At 57.8% G+C, this 15,503-nt stretch overlaps 1 protein-coding gene across 1 annotated transcript; it reads left to right on the top strand.

Moving 5' to 3' along the window:
- Window positions 1-411: 411 nt before the first annotated feature.
- Window positions 412-14,482, top strand: C4A (complement C4A (Chido/Rodgers blood group)). Its single transcript, XM_003944317.4, has 41 exons — window positions 412-555; window positions 687-885; window positions 1,094-1,295; window positions 1,504-1,574; window positions 1,652-1,740; window positions 1,958-2,040; window positions 2,211-2,307; window positions 2,446-2,551; window positions 2,649-2,781; window positions 3,193-3,308; window positions 3,409-3,588; window positions 3,734-3,916; window positions 4,043-4,228; window positions 4,365-4,523; window positions 4,771-4,897; window positions 5,066-5,140; window positions 5,398-5,595; window positions 5,687-5,798; window positions 5,888-5,958; window positions 6,210-6,349; window positions 6,463-6,672; window positions 6,916-6,967; window positions 7,068-7,157; window positions 7,292-7,501; window positions 7,666-7,741; window positions 7,902-8,058; window positions 8,154-8,270; window positions 8,376-8,547; window positions 8,774-9,006; window positions 9,086-9,253; window positions 9,633-9,692; window positions 10,680-10,773; window positions 10,853-11,039; window positions 11,154-11,244; window positions 11,341-11,415; window positions 12,893-12,995; window positions 13,146-13,235; window positions 13,316-13,414; window positions 13,595-13,678; window positions 13,939-14,071; window positions 14,215-14,482. The coding sequence occupies exons 1-41, from the start codon at window positions 491-493 to the stop codon at window positions 14,354-14,356; spliced, it is 5,235 nt and encodes a 1,744-aa protein (XP_003944366.2). The 5' UTR covers window positions 412-490; the 3' UTR covers window positions 14,357-14,482.
- Window positions 14,483-15,503: the final 1,021 nt, after the last annotated feature.

Raw genomic sequence — 15,503 nt, 5'->3', positions numbered from 1 at the left:
AATTTCTGTTAGGGCCTACAAAAAGCAAAAGCCTAGTATAGTTCAGTTTGTGTTGGAAGGAAAGTAAGAGACAAGTGTCTTAGAAGCCTGTCATTGTTGTGTGAGGGCCTTTAAAAATTCTGTACTTGGGAGCCACGTTGGGCCCTTGTATGCCCATGTAACATGGGATTGTGTGCACCTTATACCCTGATGCAGATATACCTGCTAGCGGGAGGTGCACAGGCACTGGAATGAGAGGGGTTAACAGGAAAGGACAGGGTGATTTCTGGGCCAAGATTCTCTCAGAGATTCTCTGGGAGACCCAGGTATCCGGGGCGCCCCCACAACACTGGGCCTGAAGCCAGTTCCATTTCTCGGCTGTCACGTGGTTTCCCAGCTTAGCTGGGCTAGGGGAGGAGCAAGGTCCAGAGTTAACTCTGTCCCAAGCCCTAGCTTGGCCAGAAGGTAGCAGACAGACAGACGGATCTAACCCCTCTTGGATCCTCCAGCCATGAGACTCCTCTGGGGGCTGATCTGGGCATCCAGCTTCTTTACCTTATCTCTTCAGAAGCCCAGGTCCTGGAGGCGGGATGCTGGGTGCTCGGATTGGGGCAGGGTGGCAACGGGACCCGATTCAGCAGTGAGGGGGAGCAGGGGTGGAGGCGTTAGAGTGAAGTCTGACTGCTGATCCTGTCTGTTCTCCCCAGGTTGCTGCTGTTCTCTCCTTCGGTGGTTCATCTGGGGGTCCCCCTATCGGTGGGGGTGCAGCTCCAGGATGCGCCCCGAGGACAAGTAGTGACAGGATCAGTGTTTCTGAGAAACCCATCTCATAATAATGCCCCCTGCTCCCCAGAGGTGGACTTCACCCTTACCTCAGAAAAAAAAGTCGCACTCCTCAGTCTCCAGGTAACTGAACCCCACACCCTCCTGCTGCTTCTGCAGGCCTCCCGTCCGGTTCCGCTCTGTCCCGTAAGTGTCTTCGTCTTCCCACTGGCTTCCTCCCCTCCTGTCTTCCCACGCTGGCATTCTCCTTCCATGTTTCTCCCTTGGTCTCTGTCCTTTTCTGCCAGTTCTTTCTCACTCTGTGACCCACTCCCTCTCCCTCTCCTGACAGGTGCCCAGGAAAAACGTGAAGAGCTGTGGCCTCCATCAACTCCTCAGAGGCCCTGAGGTCCAGCTGGTGGCCCGGTCATCATGGCTAAAGGACACCCTGTCCAAATCGACAAGCACCCAGGGTGTCAACCTGCTCTTCTCTTCTCGACGGGGGCACCTCTTTTTGCAGACAGACCAGCCCATTTACAACCCTGGCCAGCGGGGTGAGTCTCAGCTCCGGGGCCTCAAACTTTAACCCCTTCCAAGCTCTCTCAGGATGTGTTTGGTGCCCCCTAAGTGAGATAACATGAAAGAAAGTGCCACATGTAGGGCTGCTTGGGAAATATTTGTCCCCCGCTCCCTCTGTGGAGTTGGACCCACCCTCCCCTCGCACATGGAACCCTGCTCACCTCTCTCGTCCTCCACTCCCAGTTCGGTACCGGGTCTTTGCTCTGGATCAAAAGATGCGCCCGAGCACTGATGCCATCACCGTCACGGTGGAGGTGAGTCTCCGACGTCTGACCTTCTGCCCCTGGCCACTGCTGTGACCTCCCGCCTGTGACCACTTCTCCCCTTGCAGAACTCTCACGGCCTCCGCGTGCGGAAGAAGGAGGTGTACTTGCCGTCATCCATCTTCCAGGATGACTTTGTGATCCCGGACATCTCACAGTGAGCACCCCCAATCTGGGGGCTGTCCCCAAGCTATACCACCCCAATTCCTGTTAGGCTCTCCGCCTCCCAGCAGAGGCACATCCCGAGATGCCCTGGCCCTCAGCCTCCTGAGCCTCTGGTTAACCCTCACCGTCCTCTTCCCAGGGAAGCAGGCCACTGGCTCTCCATGCCCCGCTGCACAGGTGGGCTGAGTCCCTTTCTTGTCCATTCTCAGGCCAGGGACCTGGAAGATCTCAGCCCGATTCTCAGATAGCCTGGAATCCAACAGCAGCACCCAGTTTGAGGTGAAGAAATATGGTGAGAGCTGGAAACTTGAGGGACAGGCAGCTGCTTTCCTGAAGGAAATAAGGGTGGAAGGAGACATAGTGGGAGAAGCTCAGGGCAGGGAGATATGGGTGCCACAGCCCTGAGTGGAGGGAAGTCTTTGAACTGGAGTCTGACCTGCTTACCCCTTCACCTTGGGTCAGTCCTTCCCAACTTTGAAGTGAAGATCACCCCTGGAAAGCCCTACATCCTGACGGTGCCAGACCATCTTGATGAAATCCAGTTAGACATCCAGGCCAGGTAATACCTCCCTCCCCACCTCTGCCCACCAGCACAGGGTCATGCTCCCTACTCAGTATGAATAGGTACCTGCTTCCCTGCCCTCAGGCCATCATTCCCCCCAGCCCTTGGCCCACCCTCTCCTCCCTGCCATGACAGGTACATCTATGGGAAGCCAGTGCAGGGGGTGGCATATGTGCGCTTTGGGCTCCTGGATGAGGATGGTAAGAAGACTTTCTTTCGGGGGCTGGAGAGTCAGACCAAGGTAGGAAGGAGGATAGGGGCTGGGTAGGGGAAGGGGCAAGGCAGGTGAGGTGGGAGACTTAGTCTCACCCTATGTTCTGTTTCTTTCTGTGCCCCAGCTGGTGAATGGACAGAGCCACATTTCCCTCTCAAAGGCAGAGTTCCAGGATGCCCTGGAGAAGCTAAATATGAGCATTACTGACCTCCAGGGGCTGCGTCTCTACGTTGCCGCAGCCATCATTGAGTCTCCAGGTGGGTGACTTTTCCCTTATTGTAACCCCAGACCCATGCCTCTGACGTCTGAGCTGACCCTCTGTCCTTCAGCACCAACACTACCCCACTTCTCCCACGTCATCTCAGACTCAAAACCAGGAGACACCCAGGAACCCTGGTCCTCTGTCCAACCCTGTCTCTGATTCCGCCCTTTTCCCTGGCTCAGTCTGTTCGTTTGCTCATTCTGCTCATTCGTTCACTCCTCCAGTGCACATGCATTGTTCACTGTCCCGTGCTGGGCCTCAGATTGCAGAGACAGGAATACGGCGGCCTGCGCCCTGGGAGCTCACTGTCTTGTGGGAGGGAAACAGTCAAGCCACTCCCACTTGTCCGTCTGTCCCTCTCTTCCTGGGCTCTGTCCTCCGCCTCTCTCTGCCCTTTATCTTGCAGGTGGGGAGATGGAGGAGGCAGAGCTCACATCCTGGCGTTTTGTGTCATCTCCCTTCTCTTTGGATCTTAGCAAGACCAAGCGACACCTCGTGCCTGGGGCCCCCTTCCTGCTGCAGGTTTCTTCCAGAGGGGAAGGACAAATCGGGGAGGGTGTGGTAGTCAGGAGGGCTCCGGGTCTGACCACTCTCTTTCACCTGCCCTCCTTTACTTGCCTAGGCTTTGGTCCGTGAGATGTCAGGCTCCCCAGCTTCTGGCATTCCCGTCAAAGTTTCTGCCACGGTGTCTTCTCCTGGGTCTGGTTCTAAAATCCAGGACCTCCAACAAAACACAGATGGGAGTGGCCAAGTCAGCATTCCCATCGTTATTCCTCAGGCTGTCTCAGAACTGCAGCTCTCGGTAGGACTCCTTGGACTCCTAGGAGATGGTGGGGGAAGGGGACGAGGGTGAGCTGGGGTCCTGAGGATCCATGGCCTGACTTGGGGGGAGGATGGGGTACCTGGCTCTGAGCTACTACCCTACTTGTACCTGCCTCCCTCTCCAGGTATCTGCAGGCTCCCCCTATCCAGCCATAGCCAGGCTAACTGTGGCAGCCCCACCTTCAGGAGGCCCTGGGTTTCTGTCTATTGAGCGGCCAGATCCTCGACCTCCTCGTATCGGGGACAATCTGAACCTGAACCTTCGAGCTGTGGGCAGTGGGGCCACCTTCTCTCATTACTATTATATGGTGTGCATGAGCCGGGGAGTCAAAGAGGGCTGGGATGCAAGGAAGAGCCCTTTGGGTGGGGCTGGGGGTTCAAGGCTGGGGCTGTCCCATGAAGAGGCAGTCACTCTCGTCCCTCCCCTTGCCCAGATCCTAGCCCGGGGGCAGATCGTGTTAATGAAGCAAGAGCGCAGGAGTGACCTGACCTCGGTCTCCGTGTTCGTGGACCATCACCTGGCACCCTCCTTCTACTTTGTGGCCTTCTACTACCATGGAGACCACCCAGTGGCCAACTCCCTGCGAGTGGACGTCCAGGCTGGGGACTGCGAGGGCAAGGTGACCGGGGTCAGGAGAGATGGCACGTGTGCTGAGGGGTTAAGGACAGGGTGATTACTAGCAGGGGGGCAGTGAGGATGCCAGGACTGAAGGAAGCTGTCCCACTCTGACCACCCCCGCCTCCCGCCTCTGCCAGCTGGAGCTCAGCGTGGACGGTGCCAAGGAGTACCGGAACGGGGAGTCCATGAAGCTCCGCTTACAAACTGACTCCCCAGCGCTGGTGGCACTGGGGGCCTTGGACACAGCTCTGTACGCTGTGGGCAGCAAGGCCCACAAGCCCCTCAACATGGGCAAGGTTTGTCCACACCCTCTCCCCAGCCTCCCACCCCTCCACGGCTCATCCCTGCTGCCCTGAGCCCTGGGCGCAGCCCCTGGATCCCACTGAGGCTCCCCACAGCCTCTTTCCCACTTGGCCCTGCGTATCTGTCTCCTTGCTCTGTACCCTTACCTATCCGTCCACGTGCTGCCCTCTCACCTGTGCGAGTGCTCGGTCCTGCCCCTCAGCCACGCTTGGCTCCAGCATTCCTGCTTCTTCTTCCCAGGTCTTTGAAGTTATGAACAGTTATGACCTCGGCTGTGGTCCTGGGGGTGGCGACAGTGCCGTTCAGGTGTTCCAGGCAGCAGGCCTGGCCTTTTCTGATGGAGACCGATGGACCTTATCCAGAAAGAGTGAGAACAGAGAAGGAAGGGGAGTGGGTGGCGGGAAGGTAAGGAAGGAGGAAGGGCCTGAGGAGGCCAGGTAGGAAGAGTTGGGGCTGGAAGGGCCGGGCAGGGGAAGGGGAGGAGGAGAGAAGGCCCAGTGCCTGATGGCTGGACTGCAGCCTTGCCCTCTACCAGGACTGAGCTGTCCCAAGGAGAAGACAACACGGAAAAAGAGAAACGTGAACTTCCAAAAGGCAATTAGTGAGAAATGTGAGTTGTGGGTCCCTAGGCAGCAGCTTAGGCTCTCCATGTGGGATCAGGGTTGCGGGTCTGCCTCTCTGCCCCTTGGCTCCTTGCTGAACCAATGTGTGGTATTTGGGGGCAGAGATCCGAATTCCGGGAATACAGGTGGAAGGGTGGGCAGCTCTTTCCAATAGTCTCTTATGTTGCTGGTCTCAAGGGGTCGGGGCGGGGCTGAGGGGTATCTTCTTTTTGTCCTCTCGTGCTCACTCCCACCCGGCCCGCAGTGGGTCAGTATGCTTCCCCAACAGCCAAGCGCTGCTGCGAGGATGGGCTGACGCGGCTGCCCATGATACGTTCCTGTGAGCAGCGGGCAGCCCGCGTGCCGCAGCTGGACTGCCGGGAGCCCTTCCTGTCCTGCTGCCAATTTGCTGAGAAACTGCGCAAGAAGAGCAGGATCCAGGGCCAGGTGGGCCTCGAACGAGGTGAGGGGCTGCATGGGGCTAGGGTACAGGCGGCAGTGCTCACAAGGGCAGAACGGCCGCCTCCTCACTCCTGTCTACCGTGGTCTCCCAGCCCTGGAGATCCTGCAGGAGGAAGACCTGATTGATGAGGATGACATTCCCGTGCGCAGCTTCTTCCCGGAGAACTGGCTCTGGAGAGTGGAAGCAGTGGACCACTTGCAAACGTGAGAGAGTTTGCCGGCCCAGCTTGTCTCTGGGCTGTCTGGGGGCCAGCCCAGGGTATGACGGGGCTTCTGCACCTTTCCCTACACAGATTGACAGTGTTGCTCCCCGACTCTCTGACCACGTGGGAGATCCATGGCCTGAGCCTGTCCAAAACCAAAGGTGAGGTCGCCGTCTCTGGGCTTCAGGTGACCCCACTTATATTTCCTTCAACTCCAGCTCCCTGCTTCCTTTGCTTTTAATGTAGGAAAGGGGTCCAGTGATCTAGGGAGGTCTGTGCCAGCATGCAGCTGGCATGGGCCACAGTGTAGAGGCAGGCTGAGACAGAGCTGGGTCACCCCCACCCCTCCCTCCTATGGCCCTAAAAGCTTTGATGCCCCCTCTGACCTCTGCCCCCGCTTCCCTTCCCTCAGGCCTATGTGTGGCCACACCAGTCCAAGTCCGGGTGTTCCTCGAGTTCCACATGCACCTCCGCCTGCCCATGTCTGTCCACCGCTTTGAGCAGCTCGAGCTGCGGCCTGTCCTCTACAACTACCTGAATAAAAACCTGACTGTGAGGCCCCGTGGGAACCTGGGAATATAGGGGTTTGGGGAGCCAGGGCCCAGTGAAGGGTGGGGGCCCTAACCAGGCCGGGACTCTGGTCATGCTCATTTTCCTACCCTCAGGTGAGTGTCCACGTGTCCCCAGTGGAGGGGCTGTGTCTGGCTGGGGGCGGAGGGCTGGCCCAGCAGGTACTGGTGCCTGCGGGCTCTGCCCGGCCTGTTGCCTTCTCTGTGGTGCCCACGGCAGCTGCCGCTGTGTCCCTGAAGGTGGTGGCTCGAGGGTCCTCTGAATTCCCTGTGGGAGATGCAGTGTCTAAAGTTCTGAAGATTGAGGTGAATACAGCATCCCTGAATACAAGTCCCTGGGCCCCCAGCTTTATGCCCTACCCTCAGCACTCTCTCTGCTGGCCAGGTCAGGGGCCCAACACCCAAAGCGAAGCCTTGGTCTATTCACATTTTCTGCAATTCTGATTCAACTCTGTCCCTGGGTTGAAACTCAAAGTCCTGGGGGAGTCTGTGCTGGCAGGGCATGCTGTGGTCCTGTGTGACTTCACAACCATGTTTCCCCCGAGACAGAAGGAAGGGGCCATCCAAACGGAGGAGCTGGTGTATGACCTCAACCCCCTGAGTGAGTGACCCTCTACTTCTAGCCATCGGTTTCCTAAGGGGGTACAGTTAGCGGGGATGTGGACAGCAGGACAAGCTGCCAACTTCCCCCATTTTCCCAGACCACCGAGCCCGGACCTTGGAAATTCCTGGCAGCTCTGATCCCAATATGATCCCTGATGGGGACTTTAACAGCTACGTCAGGGTTACAGGTGGGAGTGCCCTATAGCCCCTTCCAAGTGGCCACCTTCAGATTCACGTGGACCTGTGGATCCCTGCTTAGTCCCACTCCCCGTGAGCCTCTGACACAGGGTCCTCAGACCTCCACCCTCTCCTTCCCATGTAGCCTCAGATCCATTGGACACTTTGGGCTCTGAGGGGGCCTTGTCACCAGGAGGTGTGGCCTCCCTCTTGAGGCTTCCCAGAGGCTGCGGGGAGCAAACCATGATCTTCTTGGCTCCGACACTGGCTGCTTCCCGATACCTGGACAAGACAGAGCAGTGGAGCTCACTGCCCCCCGAGACCAAGGACCATGCTGTGGATCTGATCCAGAAAGGTTCTGGGTGCAGGGGCATGCAGGAGGGGGCCAGGAAAGGACAGTTACTAGAAGATGGGCAGCCCCGGAAGCTACGGAGGGAAAGATGGGGATGGAGAGCATGGCCGTGGGCTCAAACAGCAGAAGGGTGAGTGTCACCTGAGCGACTGCCTCTCCTCTCTAAGGCTACATGCGGATCCAGCAGTTTCGAAAGACAGATGGTTCCTATGGGGCTTGGTTAACACGGGACAGCAGCACCTGGTGAGGTTTGGAGAGGGGTTCCAGGGCTCTGAGGGGGTCAGGGCCGGGGCAAGGGCGGGACAGAGCTGGTACAATGGGAGGGTGAATAACCAGGTACCTGGGGGAGGGGGCATAAGGATAAGCAAGTCCTTATCCCCAGCTCTCCTTTGCTCCCCTCCAGGCTCACAGCCTTTGTGCTGAAGGTCCTGAGTTTGGCCCAGGAGCAGGTAGGAGGCTCACCTGAGAATCTGCAGGAGACAGCTAAGTGGCTGCTGTCCCAGCAGCAGGCCGACGGCTCGTTCCAGGACCCCTGTCCAGTGATACACAGGGCCATGCAGGTGCGGGCATGCTGGGGCCAGGCCAAGGAGCACCAGTCAGACTCTCTTTGCCCCTTCCCCCTCCTGTTTGACAGCTTCTTTTCTCCCCTCACTAGGGGGGTTTGGTGGGCAATGATGAGACTGTGGCGCTCACAGCCTTTGTGACCATCGCCCTTCATCATGGGCTGGCCATCTTCCAGGACGAGGGTCCAGAGCAGTTGAAGCAGAGCGTGGTAAGGACAGTGGTGTTTCTGCCCTCCACTGGCCCTCAGCTCTCCCCATTTTTCCTCAGGGATCCAGGGGTCCAGCCCCCAGACCTTCCTCCTGTTTTCTTCCAGGAAGCCTCCATCTCAAAGGCAAACTTGTTTTTGGGGGAGAAAGCAACTGCTGGGCTCCTGGGTGCCCACGCAGCCGCCATCACGGCGTACGCTCTGACACTGACCAAGGCCCCTGAGGACCTGCGGGCTGTTGCCCACAACAACCTCATGGCCATGGCCCAGGAGTCTGGAGGTGAGGGACGAGGGGCTCCTGGCAGTGAGCCTGAGGCCCAGGGGACCTTAGGATCCTGGACTATGCCCAGAGGAGAGGCTGGATGAAGACTCAGAGGAGGAATGAAGGTGTAAACAGGGGTGGGTGGGGGGAGAATCAGGAGAGCCAGCAGGGAGTGGCTGAGGGCCAGGGGACCGGGATCTTCTCCCTGCCCTCCTGTTTACTCATGGTCTCCCTTCACTTCCAGATAACCTGTACTGGGGCTCAGTCACTGGTTCTCAGAACAATGCTGTGTCACCCACCCCGGCTCCTCGCAGCCCAGCAGACCCCGTGCCCCAGGCCCCGGCCCTGTGGATTGAGACCACAGCCTATGCCCTGTTGCACCTCCTGCTTCATGAGGGCAAGGCAGAGATGGCAGACCAGGCTGCAACCTGGCTCACCCATCAGGGCAGCTTCCAAGGCGGATTCCGCAGTACCCAAGTAGGGGCCGCCCCGGGCTCTGGGGGGTTGGGGAATAGTCCTGAGACCAAGTGCTTGAGTCTGGGTCCAACCTCCCCAGGACACAGTGATTGCCCTGGATGCCCTGTCTGCCTACTGGATCTCTTCCCACACCACCGAGGAGAGGGAACTCAATGTGACTCTCAGCTCCACAGGCCGGAATGGGTTCAAGTCCCACACGCTGCAGCTGAACAACCACCAGAGTCACGGCCTGGAGGAGGAGCTACAGGTGAACCACTTTCTCGCCTGGGTTGCCATTACACCTGGGCCTACGTGGTCAAGGCTGAAGCCGTCCCCACCCTCCCACCCGTGGAATCCCCGCAGCACTTCTTCCTGGGGTCCTTGGGGGACAACTGACTTCCTGGCCATGTGACCCGGAGCTCAGAGCTTCAGTGTTCTCGCTTATAGAGTAACATATGCAGAGTCTACCCTACAGGGTTGTTAGAAGGCTGAGTGAGATAATGCATGTGAGGGTGTAAACTTTGTGGAAATGCGAGGTGGGGAGAGGAGGTGGGACTGTTTTGAGGAAGAAGATAAGTTATCAGAGCCACAAAAATAGGTTTGCTTGTGCCCTTCTAACACCGCCTTCTCTTTTCTGTTGCTGAAAGTTTTCCTTGGGCAGCAAGATCAATGTGAAGGTGGGAGGAAACAGCAAAGGAACCTTGAAGGTGAGGGCCAGGGAAGGGGTGGGGCCGGGCACTGGCCGGGGAGACGGGTGTGGAGTGAGAGGCCTGTGGGCAGAGGCTCGTGGTCTGGAGACGGAGGCAGACACCTCAGGGGTGGTGTCCTGTGCTTCCGTCCTGGTGTTTTTCCCCTGCTTGCTCTCCTCACCTCTGGGTATCTATTTCCTTTACCTGCCTCTGTGCTGATGGCTCCGAATCCTGCTCATCAGCCCAGGCCTCTTCCCAGAGCCACGGGCCTCACTCGTCCCACTCCCACAGCACCTCAGACAGGGTATGTCCCCAAGCCCTTCTTCATCCTGTGTCTCTTGTCTGGCTGATGGGAGCTCCCAGCCAGGAGCCTGGCCACTACTCCAGAGGCCATGTCAGCCGCCCCTCTACCAAGCCTGACCTTTTGGCCCCAGTGACTCCTCCTCTGCTCCCCTGCTGCCTGCAGCCCTTGGTGCTTGCATCCTAGATTCTGTGCTAAGATGGCCTTCTCCCTACTTGGAACGTCTCCCTACCTCCTGTCTCCCCTGTCTGATCCAGTGTCCACATGGCAGTGAGACTGACCCTCCAAAAGCTCCAGTCAGATCAGCCTTTGGGGAGCTGCCATGGCTGGGCTGCGCCTCTGCCCGCCTCTCACAGATCTCCTTGCCTTGTGTGTCCTTCCCTGCTTCTTGGCCCACAGGACAAGTTCTTTCTCCTCCTTCAAGCCTGGGTCAGAAGCCTTTCCTGCGCTTTTCAGTCCAGCCTCTTCCGAGCACAGACTAGTGTTGGCCTCTGGGGGCAGGCCCCTGCTTCTTTACCTCTCTGTCTCACCCACTGCCTGTGGTGCATCAGGTGCCACTTGTGTGTGGACTGTGCAGTGATGGGGATGAGAAGGCGCTGAAGGTCTCAAATACCATAGCCCGGGAAGATGCCCTTAGGTATGGCACCAGAGAGGTCTGTGGCCTCACATGTCCTGCATCCTCTCCCTGCCCCTTGCTGAGCCAGGTCCTTCGTGTATACAATGTCATGGACATGAAGAATACAACCTGCCAGGACCTGCAGATAGAGGTGACAGTCAAAGGCCATGTCGAGTACACGAGTGAGTGTTGAACCCAGCAGGGGCTGGCGCAGGGAGCCAGGTGGCCATCCCAGCTCTTCTCACAATGCTTCCCTTGCAGTGGAAGCAAACGAGGACTATGAGGACTATCAGTATGATGAGTTCCCAGCTGGGGACGACCCAGATGCCCATTTGCAGCCCGTGACGCCCCTGCAGCTGTTTGAGGGTCGGAGGAACCGCCGCAGGAGGGAGGCACCCAAGGTGGTGGAAGAGCAGGAGTCCAGGGTGCACTACACCGTGTGCATCTGGTGGGCGCTGGGAGCTGCCCTGGGCCAGGGGAGGGAGGGCAAGAGCCAGGCTGGGGCTGAACATCGGGAGCCCACGCAGGCGGAACCTGGACGACAGGTCACATCTCTCCATAGGCGGAACGGCAACATGGGGCTGTCTGGCATGGCCATTGCAGACATCACCCTCCTGAGTGGATTCCACGCCCTGCGTGCTGACCTGGAGAAGGTGTGGTCAGCGCCCAGAGCCACCCCTCTGCCCCAGGTGCTGGGCCCTGTCATGTTGCAGGGCCTGTGACCTGTGACTGTCTCCCCTTCTGCACAGCTGACCTCCCTCTCTGACCGTTACGTGAGTCACTTTGAGACCGAGGGGCCCCACGTCCTGCTGTATTTCGATTCGGTGAGTGGAGAGGTGACACAGGAAGGGAGTCAGTCGGTGGCACCTGGTTTACTGAGTGTGCGTTAGGAGGTTTCTCAGGAGACGCTGTGTCAGCGACCTTGTGATGTCAGCAGGGGGAAAGACGAGAATGTGACCCCGTGAGCCACAGCAGAGTAAGGGGAGACCTGCAGGTGTCAGGGACCAGTGCCAGTCAGTAGGGGCCCCTCAGGGCTTGAGATGGGGCCTTTTGTAAAGCTGGCTTTATTCAACTTGAGGGGCTGCCTTTGTTTTTTTTGTTGAACTTCCTATTTTTTTAAATATTAAAGTATATTTTCTTTTACAAGGTGATGGTGGCCAGAGATGATAGTTGTATTTGTCTTTTTATGGCGTAATTTTGCTAAAACAGTCATCAACCCTCTTATGGCCCTGAAAACATTTTTTTTTATTTAGTAAACACATTTTTTTTTTTAATTTAGTAGTGACTCTCGCTCTGTTGCCCAGGCTGGTCTTGAACTCTTGGCTTCAAGCAATCCTCTGGTCTAGGCCTTTCAAAGTAGTAGGTTTACAGGCCTGAGCCACCATGCCTGGTCTTTAAAAATTTTTCTGAACATTTACTGTAACCTCCAGGAGAAAATGTGAGAAAGGCGTGGTGGCTGTCATTAGCCAGCTGCTTGTAGGTCAGGAAGACCCCTGCCCAGTGTGTGCAGGAGATTCAGCCCCATCAGCTGGGGAAGCCTGGCTGACACATCTGGGTTGAACACAATGGAAAATGCAGAGCCAGGAAGATTCCCGGGCAGGGAGCTGACGGTGCAGCAGCCTAGCTCAGGAGGGACGCTGGCACAGCACCGTGTGGACTGGGCCCGCATAGGCACGAGGAGGGGTCGGCCCTGGGACCTGAGTGGTGGGATCACGCAAGATGACAGAACCTGCAGTTAGCTTATGGCAAATAAAGGAAGACCCAGTTGTATCCATGCCAAAGATGACGCTGTCAGGAGGACGAGTGGGTTTAGGGGCAGGCGGAGTGCCTTGGAGAACTTACGGGTCCTGCCAAAATCCTAATGCAAGGATGGAGTTGCACGTTCAGTCTGGAAATCATCAGCCTGGACTGGAAGCCAGAGACTGCTTGAGACCCCCGCAGGGGAGCCCTGAGGAAGGAAGGCAGAAGCGGGGAATGTAAGAAATGACAGGGTCAGAACCAAGGCGGGTCCAGAAGTGAACCCTTAGCTTAGGGACAGTTTCACAGAGAAGATGTCCCTGATGCTAGACTATGCTGAGGGCCTGGGGCAGTGAAGAATGGGCCAAGGTCACCCTCTGGGAAGTGAAGTCACCAGAGACCTTGCGAAGCAGCTTTGAGAGTTCTCTGAATAGAAGGTAACAGAATGTGAAGGACACTGGAGAGAAGGCCAGCAGGAACCAAAAGCAGGCCAAGGCAGTACAGCACAGGGGGCTGCAGGGCCCGGGAGCGGGTCCCTCATCTCTCCTCCCCACGCTGGGCCAGGTCCCCACCTCCCGGGAGTGCGTGGGCTTTGAAGCTGTGCAGGAAGTGCCCGTGGGGCTGGTGCAGCCGGCCAGCGCAGCCCTGTACGACTACTACAACCCCGGTGAGCACTGCGGGACACCCTGGAATTCAAGGGAGCTTTGGCATAGGCGCCCTCCTATGGGGCAGTGAGGGGTCAGAGAGCCCAGGGGCTCCCTGGGACTGAGAAGGCAGAACAGAGGGGCCTGTGCCCTAACTCCTCTCTGTTCTCCAGAGCGCAGATGTTCTGTGTTTTACGGGGCACCAACTAAGAGCAGGCTCCTGGCCACCTTGTGTTCTGCTGAAGTCTGCCAGTGTGCTGAGGGTGAGACTGAGGGCCTGGGGCGGGGTGGTGGAGATGGCCAGGGGGGTCCCCGCACTGTCTGATGGGGCCCCTGACTTCAGGGAAGTGCCCTCGCCAGCGTCGCGCCCTGGAGCGGGGCCTGCAGGACGAGGATGGCTACAGGATGAAGTTTGCCTGCTACTACCCCCGTGTGGAGTACGGTTAGTCTTCCACGAGGCCCTGGCCTCACCTTCCCTTGGGGACCGACTGCGTTGGTCTCTCTGGATGTAGCCTGCTCCTCTTACAGGCCACGCATGCAGCCTCTTTGCTCTGACACCAACTTCCTGCCCTCTCAGCCTCAAGGTAACTCACCTTTCCCCCTTCTGCCAACCCCCTCTTAGGCTTCCAGGTTAAGGTTCTCCGAGAAGACAACAGAGCTGCTTTCCGCCTCTTTGAGACCAAGATCACCCAAGTCCTGCACTTCAGTATGAAGGGAACTGGGAGGCGGGCAGGGCTGGTGGGAGACAGGGAGGCCGAGGTCTGGCTGAGGACCTGACCATGTGGACGTGTGAAAATCCCCTTGGCCTGTCAGAAGCCCTGGGCTTGCCCACAAGTAGGGAGGCAGTGGCACCTCTCCATGGGGGTGGCCGAGGTGGAATGAGAGGATCTACCCAGAGCCCTGGGCTGTGCTCGTCCTGCACCTTCTCTTCCCTTCTGACCACTTTTGTGCACGTCATCCCTTCAGCCAAGGATGTCAAGGCCACTGTTAATCAGATGCGCAACTTCCTGGTTCGAGCCTCTTGCCGCCTTCGCTTGGAACCTGGGAAAGAATATTTGATCATGGGTCTGGATGGAGCCACCTATGACCTCGAGGGACAGTGAGTCACCTGGTCCCCTCAGTCTCTTGCTCTCCTCATGCCTCACCACCTAGGCCTTGCCCCTCAGAAGCCAGACGCCTGTGCTCTCCGTTCCCACCTGCCATCCTCCTGAGCCCTGCTGACTGGCCCTTTGCCCCCTGCAGCCCCCAGTACCTGCTGGACTCGAATAGCTGGATCGAGGAGATGCCCTCTGAACGCCTGTGCCAGAGCACCCGCCAGCGGGCAGCCTGCAACCAGCTCAACGACTTCATCCAGGAGTACAGCACTCAGGGGTGCCAGGTGTGAGGGCTGCCCTCCCACCTCCCCCGGGAGGAAGCTGAGCCTGGGAACCTCGAAGCTGGAAGCACTGCTGTGTCCCATTTCCTGAGCACAGCCTGGGGCTGGGGCATAATAAAGGCCTTTGGCATCAAAGCGTCAGTGTGTGTCGTAGGGCCGGGAGCAGTGCCCCTGCCCATTCCAGTTCTGGGGCAGGCCAGGTTGACATAACCTCAGACTCTCTGAGCCCCGATGACACTTGGGCTGCCCAACTCTGCTGAACCTTCCCAGATGGCCCACTAGGAGTTTAGTTTATCACAGGACCACCCTGAGCAGAGCTGGGACCCAAGAGCCTGCATCCCGAGGACCAGAGTCCACGTCATGGCCACCCTCAGCTTCCAAGGCCCTCCACCGCCTGGCTTTCACCAGTCACTGTGGCCTCAGACAGGGCTTGTGCTCAGCTGACACCTCTGACCCAGCTCTTCAGCCTCATGAGCTGTTGTCCAGCCACACCTCCCCCACTCTGTCCTCGTGCTGCTGGCAGTTCTGAGGTCTGTGGATTTTAGCTGACTTCCGGGCAGTTGAAAGCCTGCTGACAGTTCTGTTATCAGTGGCATGAGGTGACTTTCCCAGAGTTGTGCAATCCCCAGATCCCATAGTGTCTTTCCAGCTACCGATTTCAAACAAGCCAAAGTCTGACTTTGGTGTGTTTGTTAACACTCCGAGGAAGCTGCTGTTCTCCTGGGGTCTAACTTCCCCACCTCCCGTGCCTAGTTTTCCCCCATTCAGTGGCACACCTGTAGTCTTCAGAGATGACTCCAAAATCTGTCCAAAGAAGTTTGCTAAGATCAGTTTCCATGGAGGTCATGACGGTTCAGCAGTTCAGCAGCCTGCCATCCAATCATTCGACAAACGTGTGAAATTTACACTTCAAGAACCTGGCCATGCCCTGTGCCAGGTTCCAGAGACACAGCTACTCACTCACTCCAGGGCTCATTGCTGGGGGAGACAGATAAGAGGACGGGCAGTACCCAACCTCTGTGAAAGATGCCATGTCAGAGAACGGTGTGGTCCTGTGAGGCATCTAACCAAGTCAGGGGCATTGCCAGGCAGGGGCAGGGAAGGCTTCCTGGAGCAGTTGGCCTCCAAGGGGGGTCTAAAGACTGAGAAGGAGCCA

This window comes from Saimiri boliviensis, chromosome 4 (assembly GCF_048565385.1).
Source record: "Saimiri boliviensis isolate mSaiBol1 chromosome 4, mSaiBol1.pri, whole genome shotgun sequence".
In the NCBI taxonomy this organism is placed as follows: Eukaryota; Metazoa; Chordata; class Mammalia; order Primates; family Cebidae; genus Saimiri; species Saimiri boliviensis.
Note: the sequence above shows the minus strand (reverse complement) of the source record. Positions and strands in the feature narration are given on the sequence as shown.

What these genes read in the sequence shown, in the direction of transcription:
- C4A (XM_003944317.4), top strand. Translation starts at nt 491, where the DNA reads ATGAGACTCCTCTGGGGGCTGATCTGGGCATCCAGCTTCTTTACCTTA. An exon ending in CATGGCCCAGGAGTCTGGAG is followed by an intron (nt 8,548 to 8,773) that starts GTGAGGGACGAG and finishes CTTCACTTCCAG; the next exon opens with ATAACCTGTACTGGGGCTCA. An exon ending in CACCCAAGTCCTGCACTTCA is followed by an intron (nt 13,679 to 13,938) that starts GTATGAAGGGAA and finishes TCATCCCTTCAG; the next exon opens with CCAAGGATGTCAAGGCCACT.